The sequence below is a fragment of the Scatophagus argus genome, chromosome 12 (genome assembly GCF_020382885.2).
Source record: "Scatophagus argus isolate fScaArg1 chromosome 12, fScaArg1.pri, whole genome shotgun sequence".
In the NCBI taxonomy this organism is placed as follows: Eukaryota; Metazoa; Chordata; class Actinopteri; family Scatophagidae; genus Scatophagus; species Scatophagus argus.
This window is the reverse complement of record NC_058504.1, coordinates 8,974,991-8,995,306: the sequence shown is the minus strand read 5'-3', so window position 1 is coordinate 8,995,306 and position 20,316 is coordinate 8,974,991. Positions and strand designations below refer to the sequence as shown.

The following is a 20,316-nucleotide window of genomic DNA, read 5'->3' as shown; positions in this document are numbered from 1 at the left end:
TCATTATTTTCCAATAATTAACTGATTAGCAAATGAGGTACATTAGTATTCTGTAATAGCAGTTTTCAAGTTCAACTTCAATTTTCTTATTGGGGCAATCGTGACATTGTTTAAAGTACTGAAACTGGCACTATGAAGTGTTACAAGCGGTGGTCAGCCTCTCTCTTGCTTCTAGTGTGTATCTGTGGGTTTAACAGAGACTACTACTAGCTGAATCTTGTGACTGAAATGATCAATTCCAGAAAAATGTATATCTGACCAAGTGGGGTAAAGTGAGCTCACAAAATATCTCAGACAGACGATTTCATCTGCTCAGATTGTCCATAGTGTGTGTGTGCAAGTGCATAGCAAACTGTACACGCAAGGTTGCCTATCTGTGATGTGGATATGAATGGCGTGACATGCATGCAGGTGCATCTGTCCTCACCACACGGAAGCAACTGCGGACGCTGGGCTCCACATTGCTGCCCCCGAAAGCAGCGACTTCACCCAACTGGCGGGGGATCTGAATAGCTTCATGGAGCAGCAGGCTGAGGTGACGCTGGTCTGTCAAACCTCCAGGACCAGATACTTGACGGAATAAGTCTGAAACCACAAGGAAATACACAAAGTAAAGTATCATTACATTAGTACATCAGCTACATCTCCTGATTGAAGCATTTGCATTAAAGTGGATGTCCTCAGTGTTTTCAAAATGTAAATTAAAAGTAGACACAGAGCCTGCAAATTAAAATAAATGTAATTAAAATGTAAATTTCAAAGCCAAGAATTCACCATCAAAAAAGTATTGCAGCATAGTTTTAGCCTAAACATAAAAACTGCATTGGAAGAAGTATTCAAAGTTTGGCAATACAACATCCAAACGTGTGTTTTCAACTGTTTTTCAGGAGTGATCCTCAAACCCCAGGCAACAGATTTACTAAAGATAGTTTTGTTGAATAAAACTAACTTCAGTGACTTACAGACAGATACAGAATCAGAATTGGTGGTCAGGCTGGTCTGCTCTGACATGAAAGAGATGCATAAGTGGAGTCCTGTCTGAATGAGGCCTTTCACTGAGACTCTGGCTGTCATTGAGTAGATGAATGCTGACAGGCATGTGAGGGTGCTGCACGTCAGTATAAGCATCTCCCCTCTCTGTTATTCAACAGGGACAACACTTTAACACCTGCATGTGAAACAGCCTCCTCTATATAGCTCTTATGAGGTGTGTTTGACATTTTAAATGTCCACAGTGAGCTGTTTGATAGAGATGAGTTTTAGACATGCACATTATATTGGTCTATTACATGGAGCCTGAAATGTTGCAAACCCTGCAGTGAAATAATGCCATTCCTTGAACTGGCTGCACATCAGTTACTGGGTAAACATGTCTTAACTTATCACTTCACTATCACCTACTGAAATAGCCACCTCGAATGAATAAACCACAGCCACAAGCCATGCTAGCAACTCTATGATGCCGTTATACTTAGCTATTACCAGCTAAATGCTAACATCAGCTTGCTAACATTCTCATTTTAACAAGCTGTTGTTTACCAGGTGTTGTGTTTACGATGGCTTACTATCTTTAAGATGAACATGTTTTCATGCTAATATTAGACAACTAACATTAAACACAGTAGTACAGATTAGCTTTATGGGATTGTCACTAGTTTTGCAAACATTTGGTTACAGCCTGAAAAAAATGATTGGACAAATTAAATCACCACCAATATTACTTATACTTGTGGGGGGTAAATAATAATAAAAAAAAATTTCTGAAGTTGTTTTGAACCAGATGACCCACAGACCAACATTTTAAACTTAAACTGTGTGGCTTAAAAAGTGAGGAATGAGGAAGCTAGTGGAAACTAGATGTGCAAATCCAAGTTCAGTTTTTACTACATGACAGCCCCCTAAAACTGTCTATACACGATAAACAACCATTTAAACTAAATGAGGCAAATATGTAATGAAGTCACACTGTGTGGACAATTTCTCCAGTCACACATCCAAAGCAACTGATTTTCGTTAAGCAATTTTGGGAGACTGGAGACCGCCATGTTTTGCTGATATAAAAATCAGAAACGGAAGTTAGGCACAGAACAGCAGCCAGTGGCACATTTGTGAAGTAATGTGTGAAAGCAGGCAAATATTAGCTAAAAGCACTACATAAGATGCAGTCTAAAATCAGAAATTCGTGTTAAAGTCAAATAACAATAAATGACAAAGCATGAAAAGTATATTCCTTTTTTGAATCATGAGCCAAAAGCTGGTGATGAGGATATAAACAGCCACCATCTGCATCTCAAAACAGATTGCTACAAGTGCTTCATCTTTGTTTGCAAATATTATTCCAGTGTTGTCTGAAGTTGGCAAATGTGTGATCAGTGAAAGAAATGACAAATTGTTAAGGCCACCACTACCTGATCCCTGAAAAAGAGGGCTGATTCCCCTCAGGGACCACTCAGTTGAAGGCATATCTGTTAAGTCTGCCTTTAAGAGCTGACACAGATGGTGTGCCAAGCATGAATAATCCTGGCATGGCAACATTTGGTCTCAGATCCTGTATCAGCTACAAGCTGTTCCAGGTCCAACCATCATCAGATCAAATACTCACACTACATTTTACCTACATTTACAGGATAACTCGTAAACAGGACTTACAATAGAACAGTAAAAACATATATCAGACTGGAGCAGCACACTAATAAAATATTACAGCATAGTTTATAATAGAAAAAGGAGGAGGTGAATCACTTCACTCTTTGCTAGTTGACTTGAGAAGTAAAATGAGAGAGAGTCATAGAAAGAGTATGCATGAATGGTGTCTTTGGCAAGCAATCCTTTTAAACCCCCCAGTGTACTTTGTAGAAGTAAAGAAAGCTTTCTTCCATTATGGCAGCAGAGTCATTTCCTCCATTAGACTAAGTGGATGTTTTTATGTAATACTGGCAATCAGGGCCATTTTGTTTTGGCTCATTGTGTGCAATTGAGGAGATGCATTAGGCACATGAGAGTGTATCAGACTCACATTTGTACTTGTCTTGGACATCTGCATTGCACAAGCTCACCAATCCCATCTTGAAGCTGAGAACCCGCATTTTACCGTTTCGAGCACTAGTGGAAATAAAGAGGGGGGAGGGGGGGAGAGAGAGATGTGAGGTTTAAAATTTCCAACAGTGAGTTATCTCTAATGATGGTGTATTGTGTCGTGGTAATTTATTCATACAGTGGGTGAGCCCTGCTGGGAGGGACAAAGCATGGAGGAATTACATGGGTCAGAGCAGTACTGTACAGGTCAGTGCAACAGTGTGAAATTGGATTTGAGCACATCTACAGTAACTAAAAGCACTACAGGGACTTGATGAAGTATCCATGAGTTTATGCCCAGAAGAGGAATAATACGTCCATATACACCACAAAGTCCCTTACAGGCAAACACTGCTTAATACACACACATATCTGGTATTTGTGGAAGTCCAGTCCCCAGATGAGTATATTGTCTCATCACTGGCCATTGGCAAGGCCAGTGAGATGGACGCAGTTGTGCCCTGACCTGAGCCTAAAAAGGTCACATTGGCTTTCTGCTTGAAATAGAAAAGGGGGTTATGAGGACGCTTCTATGGGGAGACTGGATCTGAGAGGCAAATGTACCATCACTGCTTGAGGATTTCACAGCTCCAGTGCCAACGCTGTGTCGAGCTGAGCATCATTGGCAGAAACCACAGGCTTATTAAATTCACTTTTGAATTGTTCAGTGAAAAATAAGAGCAAGAACATCACAGTCATCAGAGAACACACAGGCGATTTTCAACTCCTTATAGGGGTGCTTCAGCAAACCTAAATTTCATCTCAGCACCACTAAAAGATAACAATAACAATTATAAGTATTATCATGTCAATAATTACATGTTACTTCTGTTATTTACCTAACTTATGTTCATTCATAAAGATGTTGGCTCTGATCAAGCCCTTCTCAATTTTATACATGATGCTAAAAAAATTGTTTCTGAGAGTCGTGTACAATTGTTTTTCCCCTTGACATTTTTTTTTCTCTCAGCAAAACACCCAGGGTCATGTCAGAACAAGGTTTTGACTAATATGGATTCTCCATCCTCTTCCTACCTCTTATTTTTTCAATAAATGCTCTGTTTAGTTGTCTATTTTTTTCAGCTGCATAAAAATATGTTTGTGTGTGATTGTCAGAGCACAGAGGGAGAAGAGGAGTGAGAAAACAGGAAGAATCAGGTAAGAAGTGAACACAGTGAAGTCAAGATTGTTACAGAGGGAAAGCAGAAACTGTTTAACTGAAGACAAAAAGAATAAACATTTCTCTCACGACAGAAGATGTGCCAATACTGAGCCAAGTCAGGCCAATAAAGCACAAAACTGAATCAAAGAATTACATTTCCAAAGCTGGATGGTGTTATGAACGTGTCAGAAAAACAAAGTGGGGACACTGTTTTTTAATTTGCAGGCAGGTCAAACCAGATCAGCCATTAGAGTCAGGTCGAGAAACATGAGAAGCAATAATGGGAGCATTACTGTCATTTCGCCAAATAAATTCAGAGCTGAAGCTGGTCCACAGGAGCTGGAGAGCACATGGGAATGACTGGCTGTCAACATCTTTCACACACACTTGCAAGCCATCTTCAATATGCACCCAAGTGTTGCTCCTGAGGGTATATGTCACTCCTGCACACCCTGCTTGTGTGGCACGCCTCTGGAGGACATACGCATACACACACACACCACATGCATCTTGTGACATCCCGTAATGCACTTTCACAGGGGCACACACAAATAAACACACACAAAATGGACGCACAAAACTCATTCAGATTCACTGCTGTTATTTATTGGAAAACAAAAAGCAATTACTGAAATTTATGCAGAAGGTAAAGTCTCTGATTGTCTCTCATTAGCAGCAAGTAGTTACAAACTACTGCCTGAATTTACAATACTCGTGGGGTTATTCCTGTATTTCTGTATGTGTGCTCTGTGTTTTTTCTTCAGAGACAAAAGAGCCAAACAGGAGCAAAGATGGGGTGAATGTTAGTGTGAAAGAGGATTTGTTCCTGCTGTGTCTCAGTAGGGGTGATTGGCTGTCTGCCTGGACACTGTTATTAGAGTTTTAGCCTCTTTATAGATGTCTGTACAAGTAGCCAATGCACCAATTACATCAATCTGTAGACAGACTGGCTGAGGACTGTGAGGAAGCATACCCATTAGTAACATGAAGGGGTTTAAATCTACCGAGTATTACACACAGACTTTTCTGCGGACTTTCTTGACCTGACACAGGAATTCAAGTGTCTGATTCAAGTGTGGCATCAAATTAGACAATCAGACGGGGAAGGTCACAGTCCAGATCTGCAGTGTCAGTCATATGTAAAGTAAAGTATGTAAAGTACAGTATACTGTATATATTCTTTATATAGGTTCTGATATAAAATCTTCTGAAGTGTCATTATAACACAAAACTTTATGATAATGTTACATGACAAAAATGGGAGTGCCACTTCTGCACAGATTTAGCATTGTAAGAAAGGACAAGATCAGAATTAATGCAACAGAACCATCTTTTTTTACATTCTTCTTCTGTAAAAGCGTAGCATACATTACCCACAATGCAACTCAACTGCCCACATTTAGGTTGGAGATGCAGGCAAGAGAAGCAAGCAAGCTTTTTAACACCACCTTCCAGGTATTTTCATTTTCAGACTTGCGAACATTTTATTCTCCTGGACTCAGAAAGGTATTAAATTAGAGAGAATAAGGATGTACAGTTCGTCAAACTCAGTTTTGACAGTTCTAGGTGAGAGGTCATCCAGTCAAATGTTGCCACGTCATCAGAGGGCAGTATATTGGACCGCGCCCCCTTCCAGCAGTGGGGACAGAACCAGAGAGCAAGACAAAGTCAAGATCCACAAAGCTAGCAAGAGTCCCAAAAAAAACAGGTAGGCAAAACATGGGCAATGCTGATATGTAAGTCAGAAGGAAACATAACCACCTGGTGAGAAACCCTAAGGGAGCACAGGTATACATACACCAGAGGAAACAGCACAGGTGAAGGTAATCAGGGCAAGGTTAGTAATCCAATGTGGCAGAAAACAAAGACATGAAACATAGTATCACAGGACAATCCGAGTGTGTGGTGCATTAAAAGGTTTTCTGCATAATTTCTACAAGATTAGCACATTTCCATTGTTAATTACCCATTAAAATGGTACAACTGTCTTGGGTGATGTCTTAACAATGAGCTTATTTCCCATCAACTTTGATTTTTTTTTACCACTACAGAGGCTATATGGTCCTTGCCTTCGAGGTAGTATAAATCAGCAGAGAACTAAAGTACTTAAAGTACTTCAAATGCTTGAAAAGAAAGTCAGACATCTTTGGAGGTAAAGACATTTTTGCTAGGAGCTGGTGGAGACTGAATAAGAGAGCTACAAGGAAAATTAATATTGGATTTAAATTTGTGAAAAAGTGGAAGCAGAAGAAAAAGCAGAGGAAGAAGAAGACAAAGAATTACTTCATTAATCCTCTTGGCTGTCAGTTGAATTCAATTAACTTAAGCCAAAAGTAAATCAAAGCAGACCAACGCATTCAGTGATTTTTAATAAATACTTTACTAAACATCTCACCCCATCCTACCGACCTGTCGTAGACGTTGAGTAGCCAGTTGAGACACATGTCAACGCAGAGGGGAATGTTAACCAGGATGGACCGCTCCTCCTCCAGTCTTTCATAAAGAGCTGTGAGGCCGTGGATCATTTCCACCACATCCATTACATGCTCACCCTGCTGCAGCTTCTGCTCCCGAAATACCTCCACAAGGCTGCTCAGTGCCACTAAATCCACTGAAAACACACACAGATGCTTATTAACCCATAAGAACCCACTGTGACACTAGTTCAGAAATGTGTACATGAGGTCCGTTTGATCTGTTATTTATGCGCCATAATTTTCCTGTAAATAAAAATGGGTCTGGGTTCTTAAGAATTAAAGAAGACAGACATTGAGCTCATTTGATTTTGATGTGCACGTGCAAATTTTTTTTAATTTCATTGTGACCATATGTACTGTATGCTTTGTGTGCAACTTTGATATAGTTAAATGTTTTGAAATAAAGTAAACTGATTATTATTTTATTATTAATTTAAAAGCATGTGCTGGAGCCTTAGCACCTACAGTCATACATACACGACTGCACATTAAAACACAAGCCGGATCACCGTCCTGACCCACACACACGATAATAGTGTTTATTCACCCTTTTTGCCCACTTAAGCTCTACCAGATGTTTCAAGAGCAGTGACACAAATTTGATTTCACCCTTCTAAACTAATTTGATGGCCCATCCCTTGGAGTGGAGCTAAAAAGGTGTCCGTTGATGCCAGGTATAATTGGATAGCACGATAATAAGGCAGAACTGAGAGAGAAGAGATAGCAGGAGTATTCTCAAGGTTGGGAAGGGAGTCACCTAAAAATGCATTTCTGATGGGCTCTTATACAGCTCTGCTCAATCATTCATAAAGTGTGCAGACAGAAAGAATGAGAGGTCTGCAGTTATCAAGGCAGCCTTGCAATTAAATTCTGTAACGACATCAACTAGCAGACCAGAGGAGGGTGAGATAAGAGAGAGCTACTGAAAGAGGTTTTTCATACTGGTCTGAGTTTTTATTACAGCAGCTTGCAATGTGGAAGAGAGAGGAGGTGGCAGGAGAGTTGAAGGAGAAGGAAGAGAAGTGTGTGTGTGTGAGGTGAACATGAATGAGGAAAAGTACAAAATTGGCCACATGTATGGGCTTGTCAGGAGTCAGTGGGAGTTGTAGCATTGCAGGTGATGGGAGAAAAATGACATCAAGGAGAGCATAAAACAGGAGGAAGAAAGGCCATATTTGAGGTAGTGAAAAGACGAGAGCACAAAGAAACGGAAGCATACAAAAACACAAAATAGTCATGAAGAGAAGCATTACAGGAATCGGTAATGTTTAGAAAATTCAAGCAGAACGCCAGAGAGCCTGGACCAAGAGGGATACAGTAAGTGCTGTGACCCTGAAGAGACACACATTCAAGCTTCAACCATGCGGCAAAAACTAATTGCCTTCTTTTCTCGAAGCCAAATTGACCAATTAATAGCTTTAATTACCTAGCACGGCAACAATCCAGACCTTGGATCCAAACGAGGAAGGAATCCTGTGGTTCTGGGGCCTCTTGAGTTTATCAATACTTTTGATTTGTACTTTTTAAAGCCAATAGTAATGGTGAGCACGGGCAATATTTTCAACTGCATTCCAAGCAGAATAGAGAGAGCAAAGATTCCTTGTATTTCTACTTCCAACTGAGTAAAGAAGCTAATCGTTATATCTCATTTCCAAAGAGAACTTGTCATAGTGGATTACTGATGGTGCAGGATAACAGTATATCACCTAACCAGCCATCTCGGCGCTGCAAACAGAAAAAACTATCGATGAAATGCTGTACGTACATCTCAAAGCCTTCTGAACTCGCCGCAGCTTCATTGCTGTTCTGTATGCAGAGAACTTGATGTTGTTCAGATCCGCTAATGGAGGCAGAGAGGAAGATAGAAAGAGATTAGAGTAAATGAAAAGATGAGGCAAAACAGACTCGTCTCGCACTACTCCACCCTGCCACTGAGGAATTAGACATCGCTATCTCTCCTTGTGTTTATCACACCATTGCAAAAGTCATTAGTAGGGTACTGTATTGCTAATGTTATCTGTGTATGTATCTGTGCGCTTGCATGTAGCTGGGCATGTGTATTCGAAAACCTCCCTATCTTCCCCGCAAGCTCTCTACGTCAGATCAGATTAACGGTAAAACACATGATGTTGTTATCACAATTAATTAAAGGCTAAGCAAAAGGCAATCACAGCACTGGCAAATTGGGCCTCGTAGGTTAATGACAGCAGTGATTTAGTCCCTAAGGTGTTTGAAATACAGTGCCCTTAACGAGCAGTCTGACAGGGCCTTCAAAGCAGAGGTGCGGTGGTGCTGCTGGTGCTGCAGGTGCTGCTGCTGCTGCTGCTGCAGTCCAGCGGGGGTCATGGGTGAATGAGCACAACTCACAGGGTGCATTAATTGTCTCTTTACTCACCCAGTGCTTGGTACAGTTCTGTCATCTTTGGATGGTCCCAGCACGTCGTCTGGGCCTGATGGCTGCGAGAAGACAGAAAAATGAAAGACGAGGATTTTGTGAAGGTGGCAAAGAGCGGAGGTGCACATTTCATATCAGAAAGATCAAGGAAACAATGAATGAACGAATGAGGCAGGAGAGCAGAGACAGACAGGTGTGGGAGACAGTAAAAGAAAGGAGATCCAAGGGTAGTAAGAGAGAGGGAAAGAGAAAAATAAGAGGGCAGGACAGGGCGACCAATGTTTACAAGAGATTTCAGGCCTGTGAAGTGCAAACATATGTCAAACATAATAAAGGATTCAGGTTCAGACATCAAAGTTACGTACCACTGCTTCTCTGCTAGAGACGTGCTGCCAGTAACAGACTCAGAGGCATCAGCACACTCAGAAAATAAGTTCAAATGAGAAAAGGCAAGTGTAGAAAAATAAATCAGAAACCCCACAGCTGGAAGCCTGCTACTGCCCAAGTGCCATTTAGGGCAGCGCTCATCGTCTCAGCAGTGTGAGCACCCATTGATTGGGATCCAATGAAGTGCTGCTCAGATACTACTCCCAGTCTCACTGGTACAGTAATATAGCCCATAAAGAACTGAGTAGCAGACTAAAACAAGACCCACGAGGTTGTGCTGCAAATGATTAAGAAAATAAATACTCATAGTCTGCAGAGGAACAAATTGTACACAATGCTTGCACAATTGTAAACTTGCATGCGCAAAAATACCATCTTTGAAGGAAAACACCCCCCTCCACACACACACACACACACGTTCAAAGCTCATTGATAAAACCACTGGTGAAACAGTATTGATGAGGTAAATAGATGAACAGATGAGTGCTCAGGCAAATAGGGCACACAGTAACTCAACAGAGTTCCTCTCTGAATCATTTAGTATTTACTGCACCTGCTTTCTAATGTTTGGGCAATTAAAAGACCTCTGAAAATGTGAGGCGAGTTGTGCTTAAAGCAAGCAAGATGAAGGTTAACTCGACTCGGCTGTTGAACTTGCTTGTAAAAATGACATATTAACTCACAGTGACACAGAAGAATGAGTTTCCTCACCCATCATTCTTGACAGGAAGAGAAACAACAAAAATCACAGTCCTGAAAAATACCACAAACGGCCCGCTTCACTAGAGTTTTGTGTGGTCAAACTTAACCTTGGTAATAAACCAATGTGCTCCACTGACAGAGCAGTCACAACAGTGATACCTCACACTTTAATCCAGCCTCCTAACCTTACAAGGAAAAAAACACTGACCCTGAAGTTGCACTTACTTTATGTAGTAGGGCACTTTGTTCGGAGAAATGGCACGTTCCCATGGTATCTGCACTGAACCTGCATAAACACATGGAAATCAAATCAATAGAAATGTCACACGTGAAGAGTCATTGTGTGCAGTGTCCCTGAGAGCGTGTCCAGGCAGCATGTCCAATTCAGACCTTCTTAACAGAGCGGTTTGGGTGTACAACAGGCGCAGTAAAGCCGAAGAGATAAGTCTATTGTGACGGGCTTCCTCAGAGTGTTGGTTTATTTGGCATGGCCTGATACAGTACAGGGAGGTGGAGGAGCCGGTGAGACGTTTTAACAGGACTTCAAACCGAGGGGGTTCAGCAAATGGGACGGACTGCACCAGAAGAAACAAAAGGCAGATGATACACACCAAAACACTGAGAGGAACACACACACACACACACACACCATGTCATTGTTCATTATTGTATTATGACAAGGCACGATGTAGACATGGATGTTGCTGTTCTGCAGGGCGGTGGGAGGATGGACTCAAAAATAAAAGTATTGTTTGTGGAGGAAAATATTTCCTTTGACTGACATATTATCATTATTATTATTATTATTATTGTTATTATTAGATTTTTAATATCAGTGTATCAGTGCAAACGTAGCATTTATAGTTGCAGCTGCTTGAGCAGGAGGTCATTTTAATTACTTTACAGTTCAGTAATTTCACCCAAAGGGTCACAAGACAATGCTAGTAGAATTTTAAACATATTGTATAAAATGGTCCAATTTTAACTTGAAAATAATTAGCAATCATAGCTGTCAGATGAATGTGCGGTGGAATAAACAGTACAGCTTTTTTCTTTAAAGCGCAGAAGCGTAAAATGGAAAGAATAAAATTGTAAATATGCTCCAACAGCACAAATCTGTCTGCTTGTGCACAATAAGCACCCTATGCACTATACCATACACACTGTGTGGTATATCAAACAACACAATGAAACACAGGCACGCTGGTGCATTAAAAAAAACCACACAGACACAAACCCAGACGTTCCTGCAGGGTGCAGGGGGCTGAGCTGGCAGTGGAGTAGTGCTAAATAAGCCCTAGTGTGGCATCTCTGAGCCAGCGTGACAGCAGTAAAACTGGATGGGGTTGGTGAGGACACTGGAGAGGCACGAGCACACACCACTCCAGACACACTCACAGAGAGAGAGAGAGCCCTGCAACACACAGCGTTTTCCGTTTCTTCGTCAACTTAAACTAGGCAAAGTAAATCTTGCCTCTCACCCCCACTGCTACATCAGTGAAACCTTTGAAGAGCAGCAGGTAAAAGAAGAGACGGAACTCACAAATATGCATCTCAGCTTAAATGAGAGCAATGACCGTTGTGATGAGCATCAACGGGGATGCTTAGCACATCTGTCTCCAGCAGCTGATGAAGACAGATGAACAGTGCCTGACAGCTCCACCTCTAACCCAAATACACACACACACACACACACACACGTAACTACTTCAAATAGCAGAAGAGGACTCTTACTGGAAAGAAAGTGCTGCGATCCGGGGCCAAAGTCTCTATGTGCATCCTGGAGCTGCTTCAGCCGCTCCTCTATCGAACCCTGAGGAGACACACACACACACACACACACACACACACATGCAGAGTTAAATCAAAGGGAATCGTGCTGTTCATCCCTCTTCACCACAAATGCCCCAAATAGAAATACACATGCACAAACCACCTGCTTCTCTTCCATTAGTTAACTGCAGAATATAAATTAAGTCTTTTTCCTCTGCTGCCTGTCTTGAAGGACTTTGAAAGCCTTTGAAGAGCAGCAGGTAAGAAATGAAGACAGAGATGATTAAATTATATATTTTGTTTAAACGAGGACAACGGTTCCTTGTTGCAGTGTCAGTGTGAAAAAGAGATTGGAGGAAGAGAATATGAAATTACACACCCTCAAAGCCTCATGTGTTCGATAACTATGGAGACTGCGTTGACAAAATTAAGTTTGCCATTACCTTTGTAAAAGCATTTCACGTCAGTCACATTTCCCACGCAGTGGGATTTACTCTGGCTAATCCTGGTTTACTTTAAAAGCACTGAATTTAGCAACTGAATCAGTGTCAGCTGGATGTTTGAAACGTCAAACAATGGGAGGCAAATACACACAGGTAGAGAGACGATAAAGAGAGAAAGAGAAAAGAGACAATTTAAGTAGTGCCCACACTTCCAAAAGAAGTTAGATACATTAAGTTAGCATTTCTTAGTGTGCACACGTCATTGCTCCCTCGCCTCCCTCGAACAATATAATCTGGACCCGTGATTTAAATTGGTTGGGACTAATAAAGAGCACTGTCGGTGTGCCGTGGAGATGCTGCTGCCAACTGTGCTGTGTTTCACAATCTATTTGTTGTACAGGCAATTTGGAATGCCATAAGGAAGACAAATGACTAAATTATCCGTGATCGACAAATATTAGCAAATCAAATTTGGAAATGCATTTTCGCTGGCGTCAGAGCAGCCAAAATCAACAAGGCACAGGATATTGCTGGGATTTAGCATTTATTATTTTAATTAAGAGAAAAATGAGACACAGAGAGGGAGACAAAGGAAAAGAATGCTTTCACAATCGAAAATAACAAAGCGCCTGGACGGTGCATCTTATTGCACTGAAATTAATGAATGTGAATGAATATAGATAGCAGATCCACCGGTGGTACGAACAACACAGCTCAAAGAAGGCTGAAATACACAAAAAAATTGGGGGGTTTTTTCTATAACCATTTGTCTCTTCATTTTATGTCACTTGGGCTGTACTGATATCACAGAAAGTCCAATAACAATCTAACATTTGGGAGATGAATATCTGCTGGTGACTATGGATACTAAAAGCCTTTTTAACAATGCTGATCACCAGGAGGGATAAGAAGCTTTCACTTAGTTCTTGATTCAACAACCACAAGATACACTGCTGACTGTGGCACATGAAAGATTTAACAGAACTAATCCTGTAAAAGAACTTTTTCATGAAGACTCTTTTTGCTTCCAACCCAAAGGGACATCAATCGGAAGCAAGATGAGTCCAGATTTTTATTCTTTGGATGTATATCATTCGTTTTCTAAAATACATGAAGCTGAGGTGACACTTTGTAGAGGATGTCTCCTTGATATTTCAGGCTTCAGGAAGTGTGTCATTGAAGTTGTATGCACATTTGAATAATTTTAACCATCAGTTAAGCTTTACTATGCATCATGACCCCCTTATGAAAGAAATCCATTTTAAATGAACCAGAAGGAAGGAGGCAGCTCGTCCCACACACTTTTTTGAGCACTTAAACTTGGTCAAAGAGGTGTCCTAAAACCAGATCAATGCAGCTAGAAATAAATGAGACCCTTACACAGGAGGAGTGCCTTTTAAGGTGTGTCTGAAATCCATGCTGCATATTAATTTGATATATGCGCTACATACTAATCATCACAGTACAGCAATGAGCTGTTTAAGCAGTTAGTACCAACATTCCACTTGAAATGACAGCGCAAGTTTGACATCCCAAGATCATCGTGGATCAGCGGTTAGGGTGTCGGACCCGTAACCGGTGGATCGCTGGTTCGATTCCCTGTCCCGGTGTCCATGGCTGAGGTGCCCTTGAGCAAGGTACCTAACCCCCACTGCTCCCCGGGCGCTGCACGCGGTCGCCCACTGCCCCGGGTTTGCTGTGTGTGTGTGTGCACGTCACTTGGGTGGGTTAAATGCAGAGAACAAATTTCGTTGGAGTGAGTTCCCTCCAATGACAAAATATGTCACTTTAATCTTTAATCTTTAATACTTTTTATCCCAAAACTTTTTAGTGCTGTTTCACCACCACCGATACCTTTATTCACATTTTGTTCGTCTCCTCCATCTCCCCTGTGTATTGCATTGTGGCAGCATAGTGCGCGTCGACGACACACTCAAAATGGAAAGGCACAACAGAGCTTTGAGTGAAATGCTTAAGTCAGCACTTTACAGTCCAGAGCTCACGGTAACAATGCTAACTTGCTGATATACAGTAAGTATAATGTCTACTGTGTTTACTATCTTCTTTATTTATCCATAAACTGTGATTACCAAAGCTGTTATAATTCATCCAGAAGTCCTGGACTACCTCACACTAGCACACACTTGCACATGTATATTTATGCTATGCTGCACATGCTAAAACTGGCTTCTTTATTTATTTATTTTTCTCAGAATGTTTAGTTTTTATATTGCATTTGTCCTTAGCTTATATATTCTATTTTTACTTAGCTTATATTTCTATTTTTTATTCAGCTTTTCATTTCATATTTTTTTATATTCTACGTATTGCTCCCGGAACCTGAGTCCTAATTTCGTACCATAAGCATGTAAGTGTGAACATGAAGTCAATCCTTCCAATAGCTGGTAAGACATTTCTCTTAAAATCATGAAAGCTGCAGGTGGTTTTACAAGAAACATGAGGGAGTCATCAGAGTTGAAGTGATGGGTTGAACAACTTGGCACTAACATTGCCATCCCATGAGCCATGTTGCCAGCTCCTCTCATACAGCCAGCCTAAAGTATTTCAACCTAAGCCAGGATGTAGAGAGAATTCTTCAGAAAACGCCAGCATGTGACTCTGTATCGCTGTGAATCACTGCTGCAAGCAATCCAAAAGTTTCAGTGGGAAGACAAAGGCTTAAGTTCAACCAATTATGTCTTTCACTCAGAGCAGAGAACATGAAAAAACACTGGCTAACAAATCAAACCCAAAGCTCAATTTTACTGATCAGCTCTGGTTAATTTCGTTCTGTTCTCTCCATGAACGCTTTTATTCTGGTATATTTTGACAGAGAGAGGCAACATCAAAGTCGTAAAGAAGCACAGAGGCAGCGGCTGTGCAAAGTGGATACTGATTTCTCCGAACTGTTGAAAAGATAAAAAATCACCATCAAATGAGAAAAAGACAGACAGAGATGAGGAGAAGCCAGACTAGCAATTATGTCGTGATGATGATGCCACAAACGACAGGCTGTGGAGAGGATGCCATGAGGGTTAACTAATGGGAACAGGATGTCCTCGCATAAGGTGCAGGGAAGGCTGCATGGGGTTTTGTTATGCTCATGAGAGCAATGCAGAGGATACTGATGGAACATGTGGCTTCAGCTTGAAAGTTGCCCGCTGTAGAATTACAGTAATGCTCTCTGGATAATGCATCCATACTTTGAGCATCAAGGGTGGTGGCATGTCCAGTTCAATGAATCCAAGTCACTTTATTCTTGAAATTTTTAAAAGGCTTTAAGAGTGAGTGCATGGGTTCAAACTTTGATTCATTTTAATCATTCACTCATCTTTTCTGACGTACTTCTCACTTTAACCTCCGAATCTTGATGGACAAAAATACCAAAGACCCAATTTAAATGACTCCAAAACTGAAAAATTTAACCAATAGTTATGCTCTATAAATAATGAACACTACGCAAATGTTTCCCCCATATACATAAGTGTGTTCATTAGAAAATGGTTAACTCAGATCATCACCGGATGAGGTGCAGCCAACCTTTACTTTATATGCTGAAAAAACTGACCAGTTTGCAAAGCAGGCTTTTTATAGAATTTTGATTTTCTTTTTTTTTTCCATTTCTTTTCTCTTTGATGGGTTACGCAACATAAGCAAGATCCTGTTAACTTATCCAAAACAAACCGGGATGAACAGGAATAAATAATTATTTTGCAAACTTTATTCAATAGCCGACATTAAGGAAATGACAAAAAAGTGTGGGGAAAGAAAAGGCAAACAACATTTAACAAAGTTTCCCCTCTGGGTTCAAACATTGGGTATTTGAGTTCACAGTGTCCTGACCCCTTGGCCATCAGAGCACAGCTGTGTGGATCTTTAAGCTAGGGCAGAAAGCCTGTAATGGTCGGATTTGATGCTACTTGACTAATTGAACAGTTGCAGGCATTTTAATGGCATCTGGTGGTATGAAACACTTAGTTCAGTGGTTTTGATGATCTGTGTTAGCAACTGCCATTCATCTATCAGCTTGCAAACATTCTCTGTTCACCTCTTCTTACGACATCAAAACTTGTCATTACACATCATCTATCCATCCCCTAAAACTGACAACTCACAGCCCTTTAAAACCTGAAAAAGATAAAAAGCCATACAGCAGTTGGAGGCCTGGGCTGCACACACTATTGGAACCTCACAAAACCCCTTAACTTCCATTAGGACAAACATTACACATGGAATTACTCTCTAATGTCTCCCTTGAAAAGGCTGCTGCTGACAATGTCAAACAGACAACACAGACCCAGAAGTGAACTCTACCTGAAGCACTTTCCATCTGCTGTTGAGATGCTCCAGGGCGCGGGCATTCTCCATCGACAAATGGACATCGGAGATCGCCAGCTGGTGGGCCAAATCATTGATGTGCTTCATGCCCTCCTTCACCTGGGTCAACTCCTCCTTAAATAACTGAAGGAGTACGAGAGAGTGAGAGTGGAGGGGTAGAGAGACATGGGCAGAAAGGAAGGAAGTGGAATAAAAGAGAAAACGGCTGTTAATATACAGAATTTAGAAAACATCAGATAAAGACAAAAATCCAGTCTGGCCAAACTCCACTCAAATTAAATCATATTTTTTTAAAAATCATTAGACATGTGATCCAGGATTGCTGTCGGCTCTGTTGTAGAAAATATTCTGATTCTGATTCTGATTCTGATTCTGATTCTGATTCTGATTCTGATCCAGGATTGCTGTCGGCTCTGTTGTAGAAAATATTTGACAGTAACCACATATTTACCTGACCTGAAGAGAAAAGAATGTACAATAATACTGGAAAGGTACCAGCGTCTGTTCATAACCGATTCTGCTTAGTGTGAGTATACTGACAGCTTAGGTGTACATATGATTATCTTTTTACTAATTATTTTGCATGTAAACAGTATTTTCTTTCTTTTTAGTTTGCGAAAATTTGCTCTACATTTTTACAAACTTCAGAGTGTAGCCTCACTTGAAAGTAACACATCTCCATAGTGAGAAATGTGACAAGAAAATGTGCCTGTGTGACATGTTTTTAGGATAATGGTTTGAGCACTGATGTCTTTATTTGGCAGTAAACAGTAAACACGAAAAATAGAAAAGTAGAAATGAAAGATACTATGCCTCATTTTAAACTAGTAAGCTATGACTACATGGCATTAATGTCAGCAAACTCAGCTTTAGCACAGCCTGAAGTCACATTTTTAGGGATTATTTCCCACCGTTTTTCCCTATGAAAGCCATCTAAATGTCAGGTTGTGAATTCCTGTGAAAAATATTCAACTCCAGCACTTTAAAATAATGTTCAAACACAAATCTTGCTCAAACCATATTAAAGTTTTGTGGTTACCATTATGGAAGATCTGCTACCGCTTGAACTTGAGTCAAATTCACCAAATGGCTTAGTCCCTGATACCTGCAAATGTGCTGACTGTGTTGAGACAACAACAGGAACAACCTCAGACAGAGAAGTAACAAAAAAGACAAGCAGTCCCTATCATGGGAGTGTGCAAGCTTTAGCATACTGTATACTATACTGAGTGCTGATACAATTCACAGAGTCAATCAGCAGAAAATTTATCTGCAGCTACTGTGATAGCTAATTTAATATCAATTTTTTTAATGTTATGGTGGTTTGATCCTTTCGATTGCTGCTCTGCTCAGTCATAAGTGAAAAAAGTCTTCCTGTTTTAGACTGTTGATCAGACATGAAGAAACGTCCCTTTGGGACTCATGTTGTCATTTTATAGAGCAAATGATTAATTCATTAATGGTTGATGAGAGCGAGCCTTGCAGCACTCTATGTATGTGTGTTATGACGTGTCCATGCATCCACGTGTCTGCTTTTGTACATGTCAGCGTGTAAATGTAATTGAGTGAGGGGGTACATATGGGGCCAAGTGACAGGCCTGAGCTGAGCATGTGCTGACTGTGACAGGAGTCCAAACAGTGACATGATTATTGTGAAGTGCCCTCACTTCTAATGAACAGCACCACACAATTACAGGCAGCAGCGGCACTCGGCACTCCATAATGACTAAACCAATGACCTGTCATTTGTTTAACAACATCTATTCAACTGAGGATTGCAGCCCCTGCCATCTCTCCTCCGTGTCAGTATGAAGTGCCATGTCCTTGTCATCATCTGTCACATCACAGCTACTCAGACAGGGATGTGTACACAGGCAGCCAAAACAAACATTTTAAAGTAACACAGCCTGATATACATCTCTCACTTATTCACGAGTAACATCACTGCTGCGCTCCTGTGATAAAGAAAAAAACGCTGGATGTCACTGTTTTTGCTGTTTGTTTACGACGTGTCAAAGTGCGTTTTTTCAGGGTTAGCCGGAGGCGATTGTCTCAGAGGAGACAATTAACTTGCTCTACAGGTAAAACCAATTTATGTCTGGTATTCATGATGATGTGTGTGCATGTTCAAGTGTGAGGGAGATAAAGAGAAAGAGAGAGAGGAGAGCGTGGATGTAATGAATGTCGCGTGGTTTTGTCTGTGAGTCTACCTTGGTAGCGTCTATGTGGTCCTGCAGAGAGTCGATGAAGAGGTCTCCAACAGGCTCCCAGGCGTCTCTCACCCCCTCTGCCTGCTCCAGAGCCACAGCCAACTCCTCCATCGCTGCCTGGATCTGAAGTAGGCGCTCTAAGGTCCTCTCCATGTGTCTGGTGGGGGTTTTGTTGAAAATATGACTCACTAACGGAGACAATAGTCAAAAATTCTAAATCCATGCAGTCAAACGCATCATTTATTCAGATGTATAGACTTTCATTTCAGTGCGGCTATGCAATATTTTAAACCAGCCTAAATGCCTTTTCTTTGAAGACAAATGTTATGGTTTTCACACATAAACTCTACTCTCTATAGAAGCTGATAAATGTGTTCTCCTAATTGTTTCTGTAGTTGATTATATGTGCGACATTTTGTAATCAGATTACTGTAGTTGTGTTGCCTGTAATTTGCCGCTGCATGACCCTGCAGCTATGGATTGACGCACATAGTCACAGGAAGAAATAATAATTTTGCATCAACTTTGATATATGATATTTTTCTATCAAAAATCTTCAAACAGCATTCTCTGCCTACGTTTTCCTCCTGTTACATATACCCAAATTATTTAAAAAACTAAAAAAGAAGATGGAAGAGAGAGAGAGTGTCAACAGGACTGACATAAAAAAAAACAAAAGGAAAAAACAAATATACCCAAATATACCAAATAAATATATATATATAACAATGCATAAATAAATAAAAGAGCTTCTAGCTCTTGTCAGGATAACATTTATATTCAAGCAAGCTCTTCACTCAGGAGGAATGAAAAATTATTGACATTTTAGCAAAAACTAAACTTACTTTTTGAGTTTCACAAGCACACGATTGTCGACTTTAGTTAACTCCCTGATTATCTATGATCATTATTATTTAATGAAGAAATAATCACCAAATTCAAAGTGCAAGGCTTTTAGAGGAAAGAGAAAAATGCTGCTATTCTAAACAGATTATTGAATGAAAATACACCACTGAAAACAATCCTTTCCATTCACCAAAACCTTTACTATATTCCTGGTGCTTTTACATCTAGTGACAAAGGTCCAATGGTCCCCAAAGTATCGAAAGTAAAAGTTATTCTGAATATCCCACGTGACTGGATTATTACATTTGAATTTATTGTTAATGTTGATGCATCAGTGTCTGAGCAGCATTTTACTGGTGTGGCTGGATGAGGTAGGGCTTCAACCACTTACTAAAATAACAGCAAGTTTAGATGTGAAATGTCTGTTCAGTGAAACTGCTAACAGAAAACAACTCACAGATGTGACAAAGGCCCAGGCCAGACGCTGCATTTTTGTAAGGGCTAACAA

At 40.6% G+C, this 20,316-nt stretch overlaps 1 protein-coding gene across 3 annotated transcripts in view; it reads right to left on the bottom strand.

The window, feature by feature from the left end:
- Positions 1–20,316, bottom strand: part of drp2 (dystrophin related protein 2) — a 142,080-nt gene that overhangs the window by 25,356 nt on the left and 96,408 nt on the right. For all 3 annotated transcript variants that reach the window (XM_046405504.1, XM_046405506.1, XM_046405505.1), the window contains exons 8-16: positions 18,963–19,119; positions 16,729–16,875; positions 11,933–12,011; positions 10,424–10,484; positions 9,110–9,171; positions 8,480–8,554; positions 6,647–6,848; positions 3,017–3,102; positions 428–585 (exon numbers count right to left, since the gene is read on the bottom strand). In XM_046405504.1, coding sequence (XP_046261460.1) covers positions 428–585; positions 3,017–3,102; positions 6,647–6,848; positions 8,480–8,554; positions 9,110–9,171; positions 10,424–10,484; positions 11,933–12,011; positions 16,729–16,875; positions 18,963–19,119 — 1,027 coding nt within the window. The remainder of the gene's footprint in view (positions 1–427; positions 586–3,016; positions 3,103–6,646; positions 6,849–8,479; positions 8,555–9,109; positions 9,172–10,423; positions 10,485–11,932; positions 12,012–16,728; positions 16,876–18,962; positions 19,120–20,316) is intronic.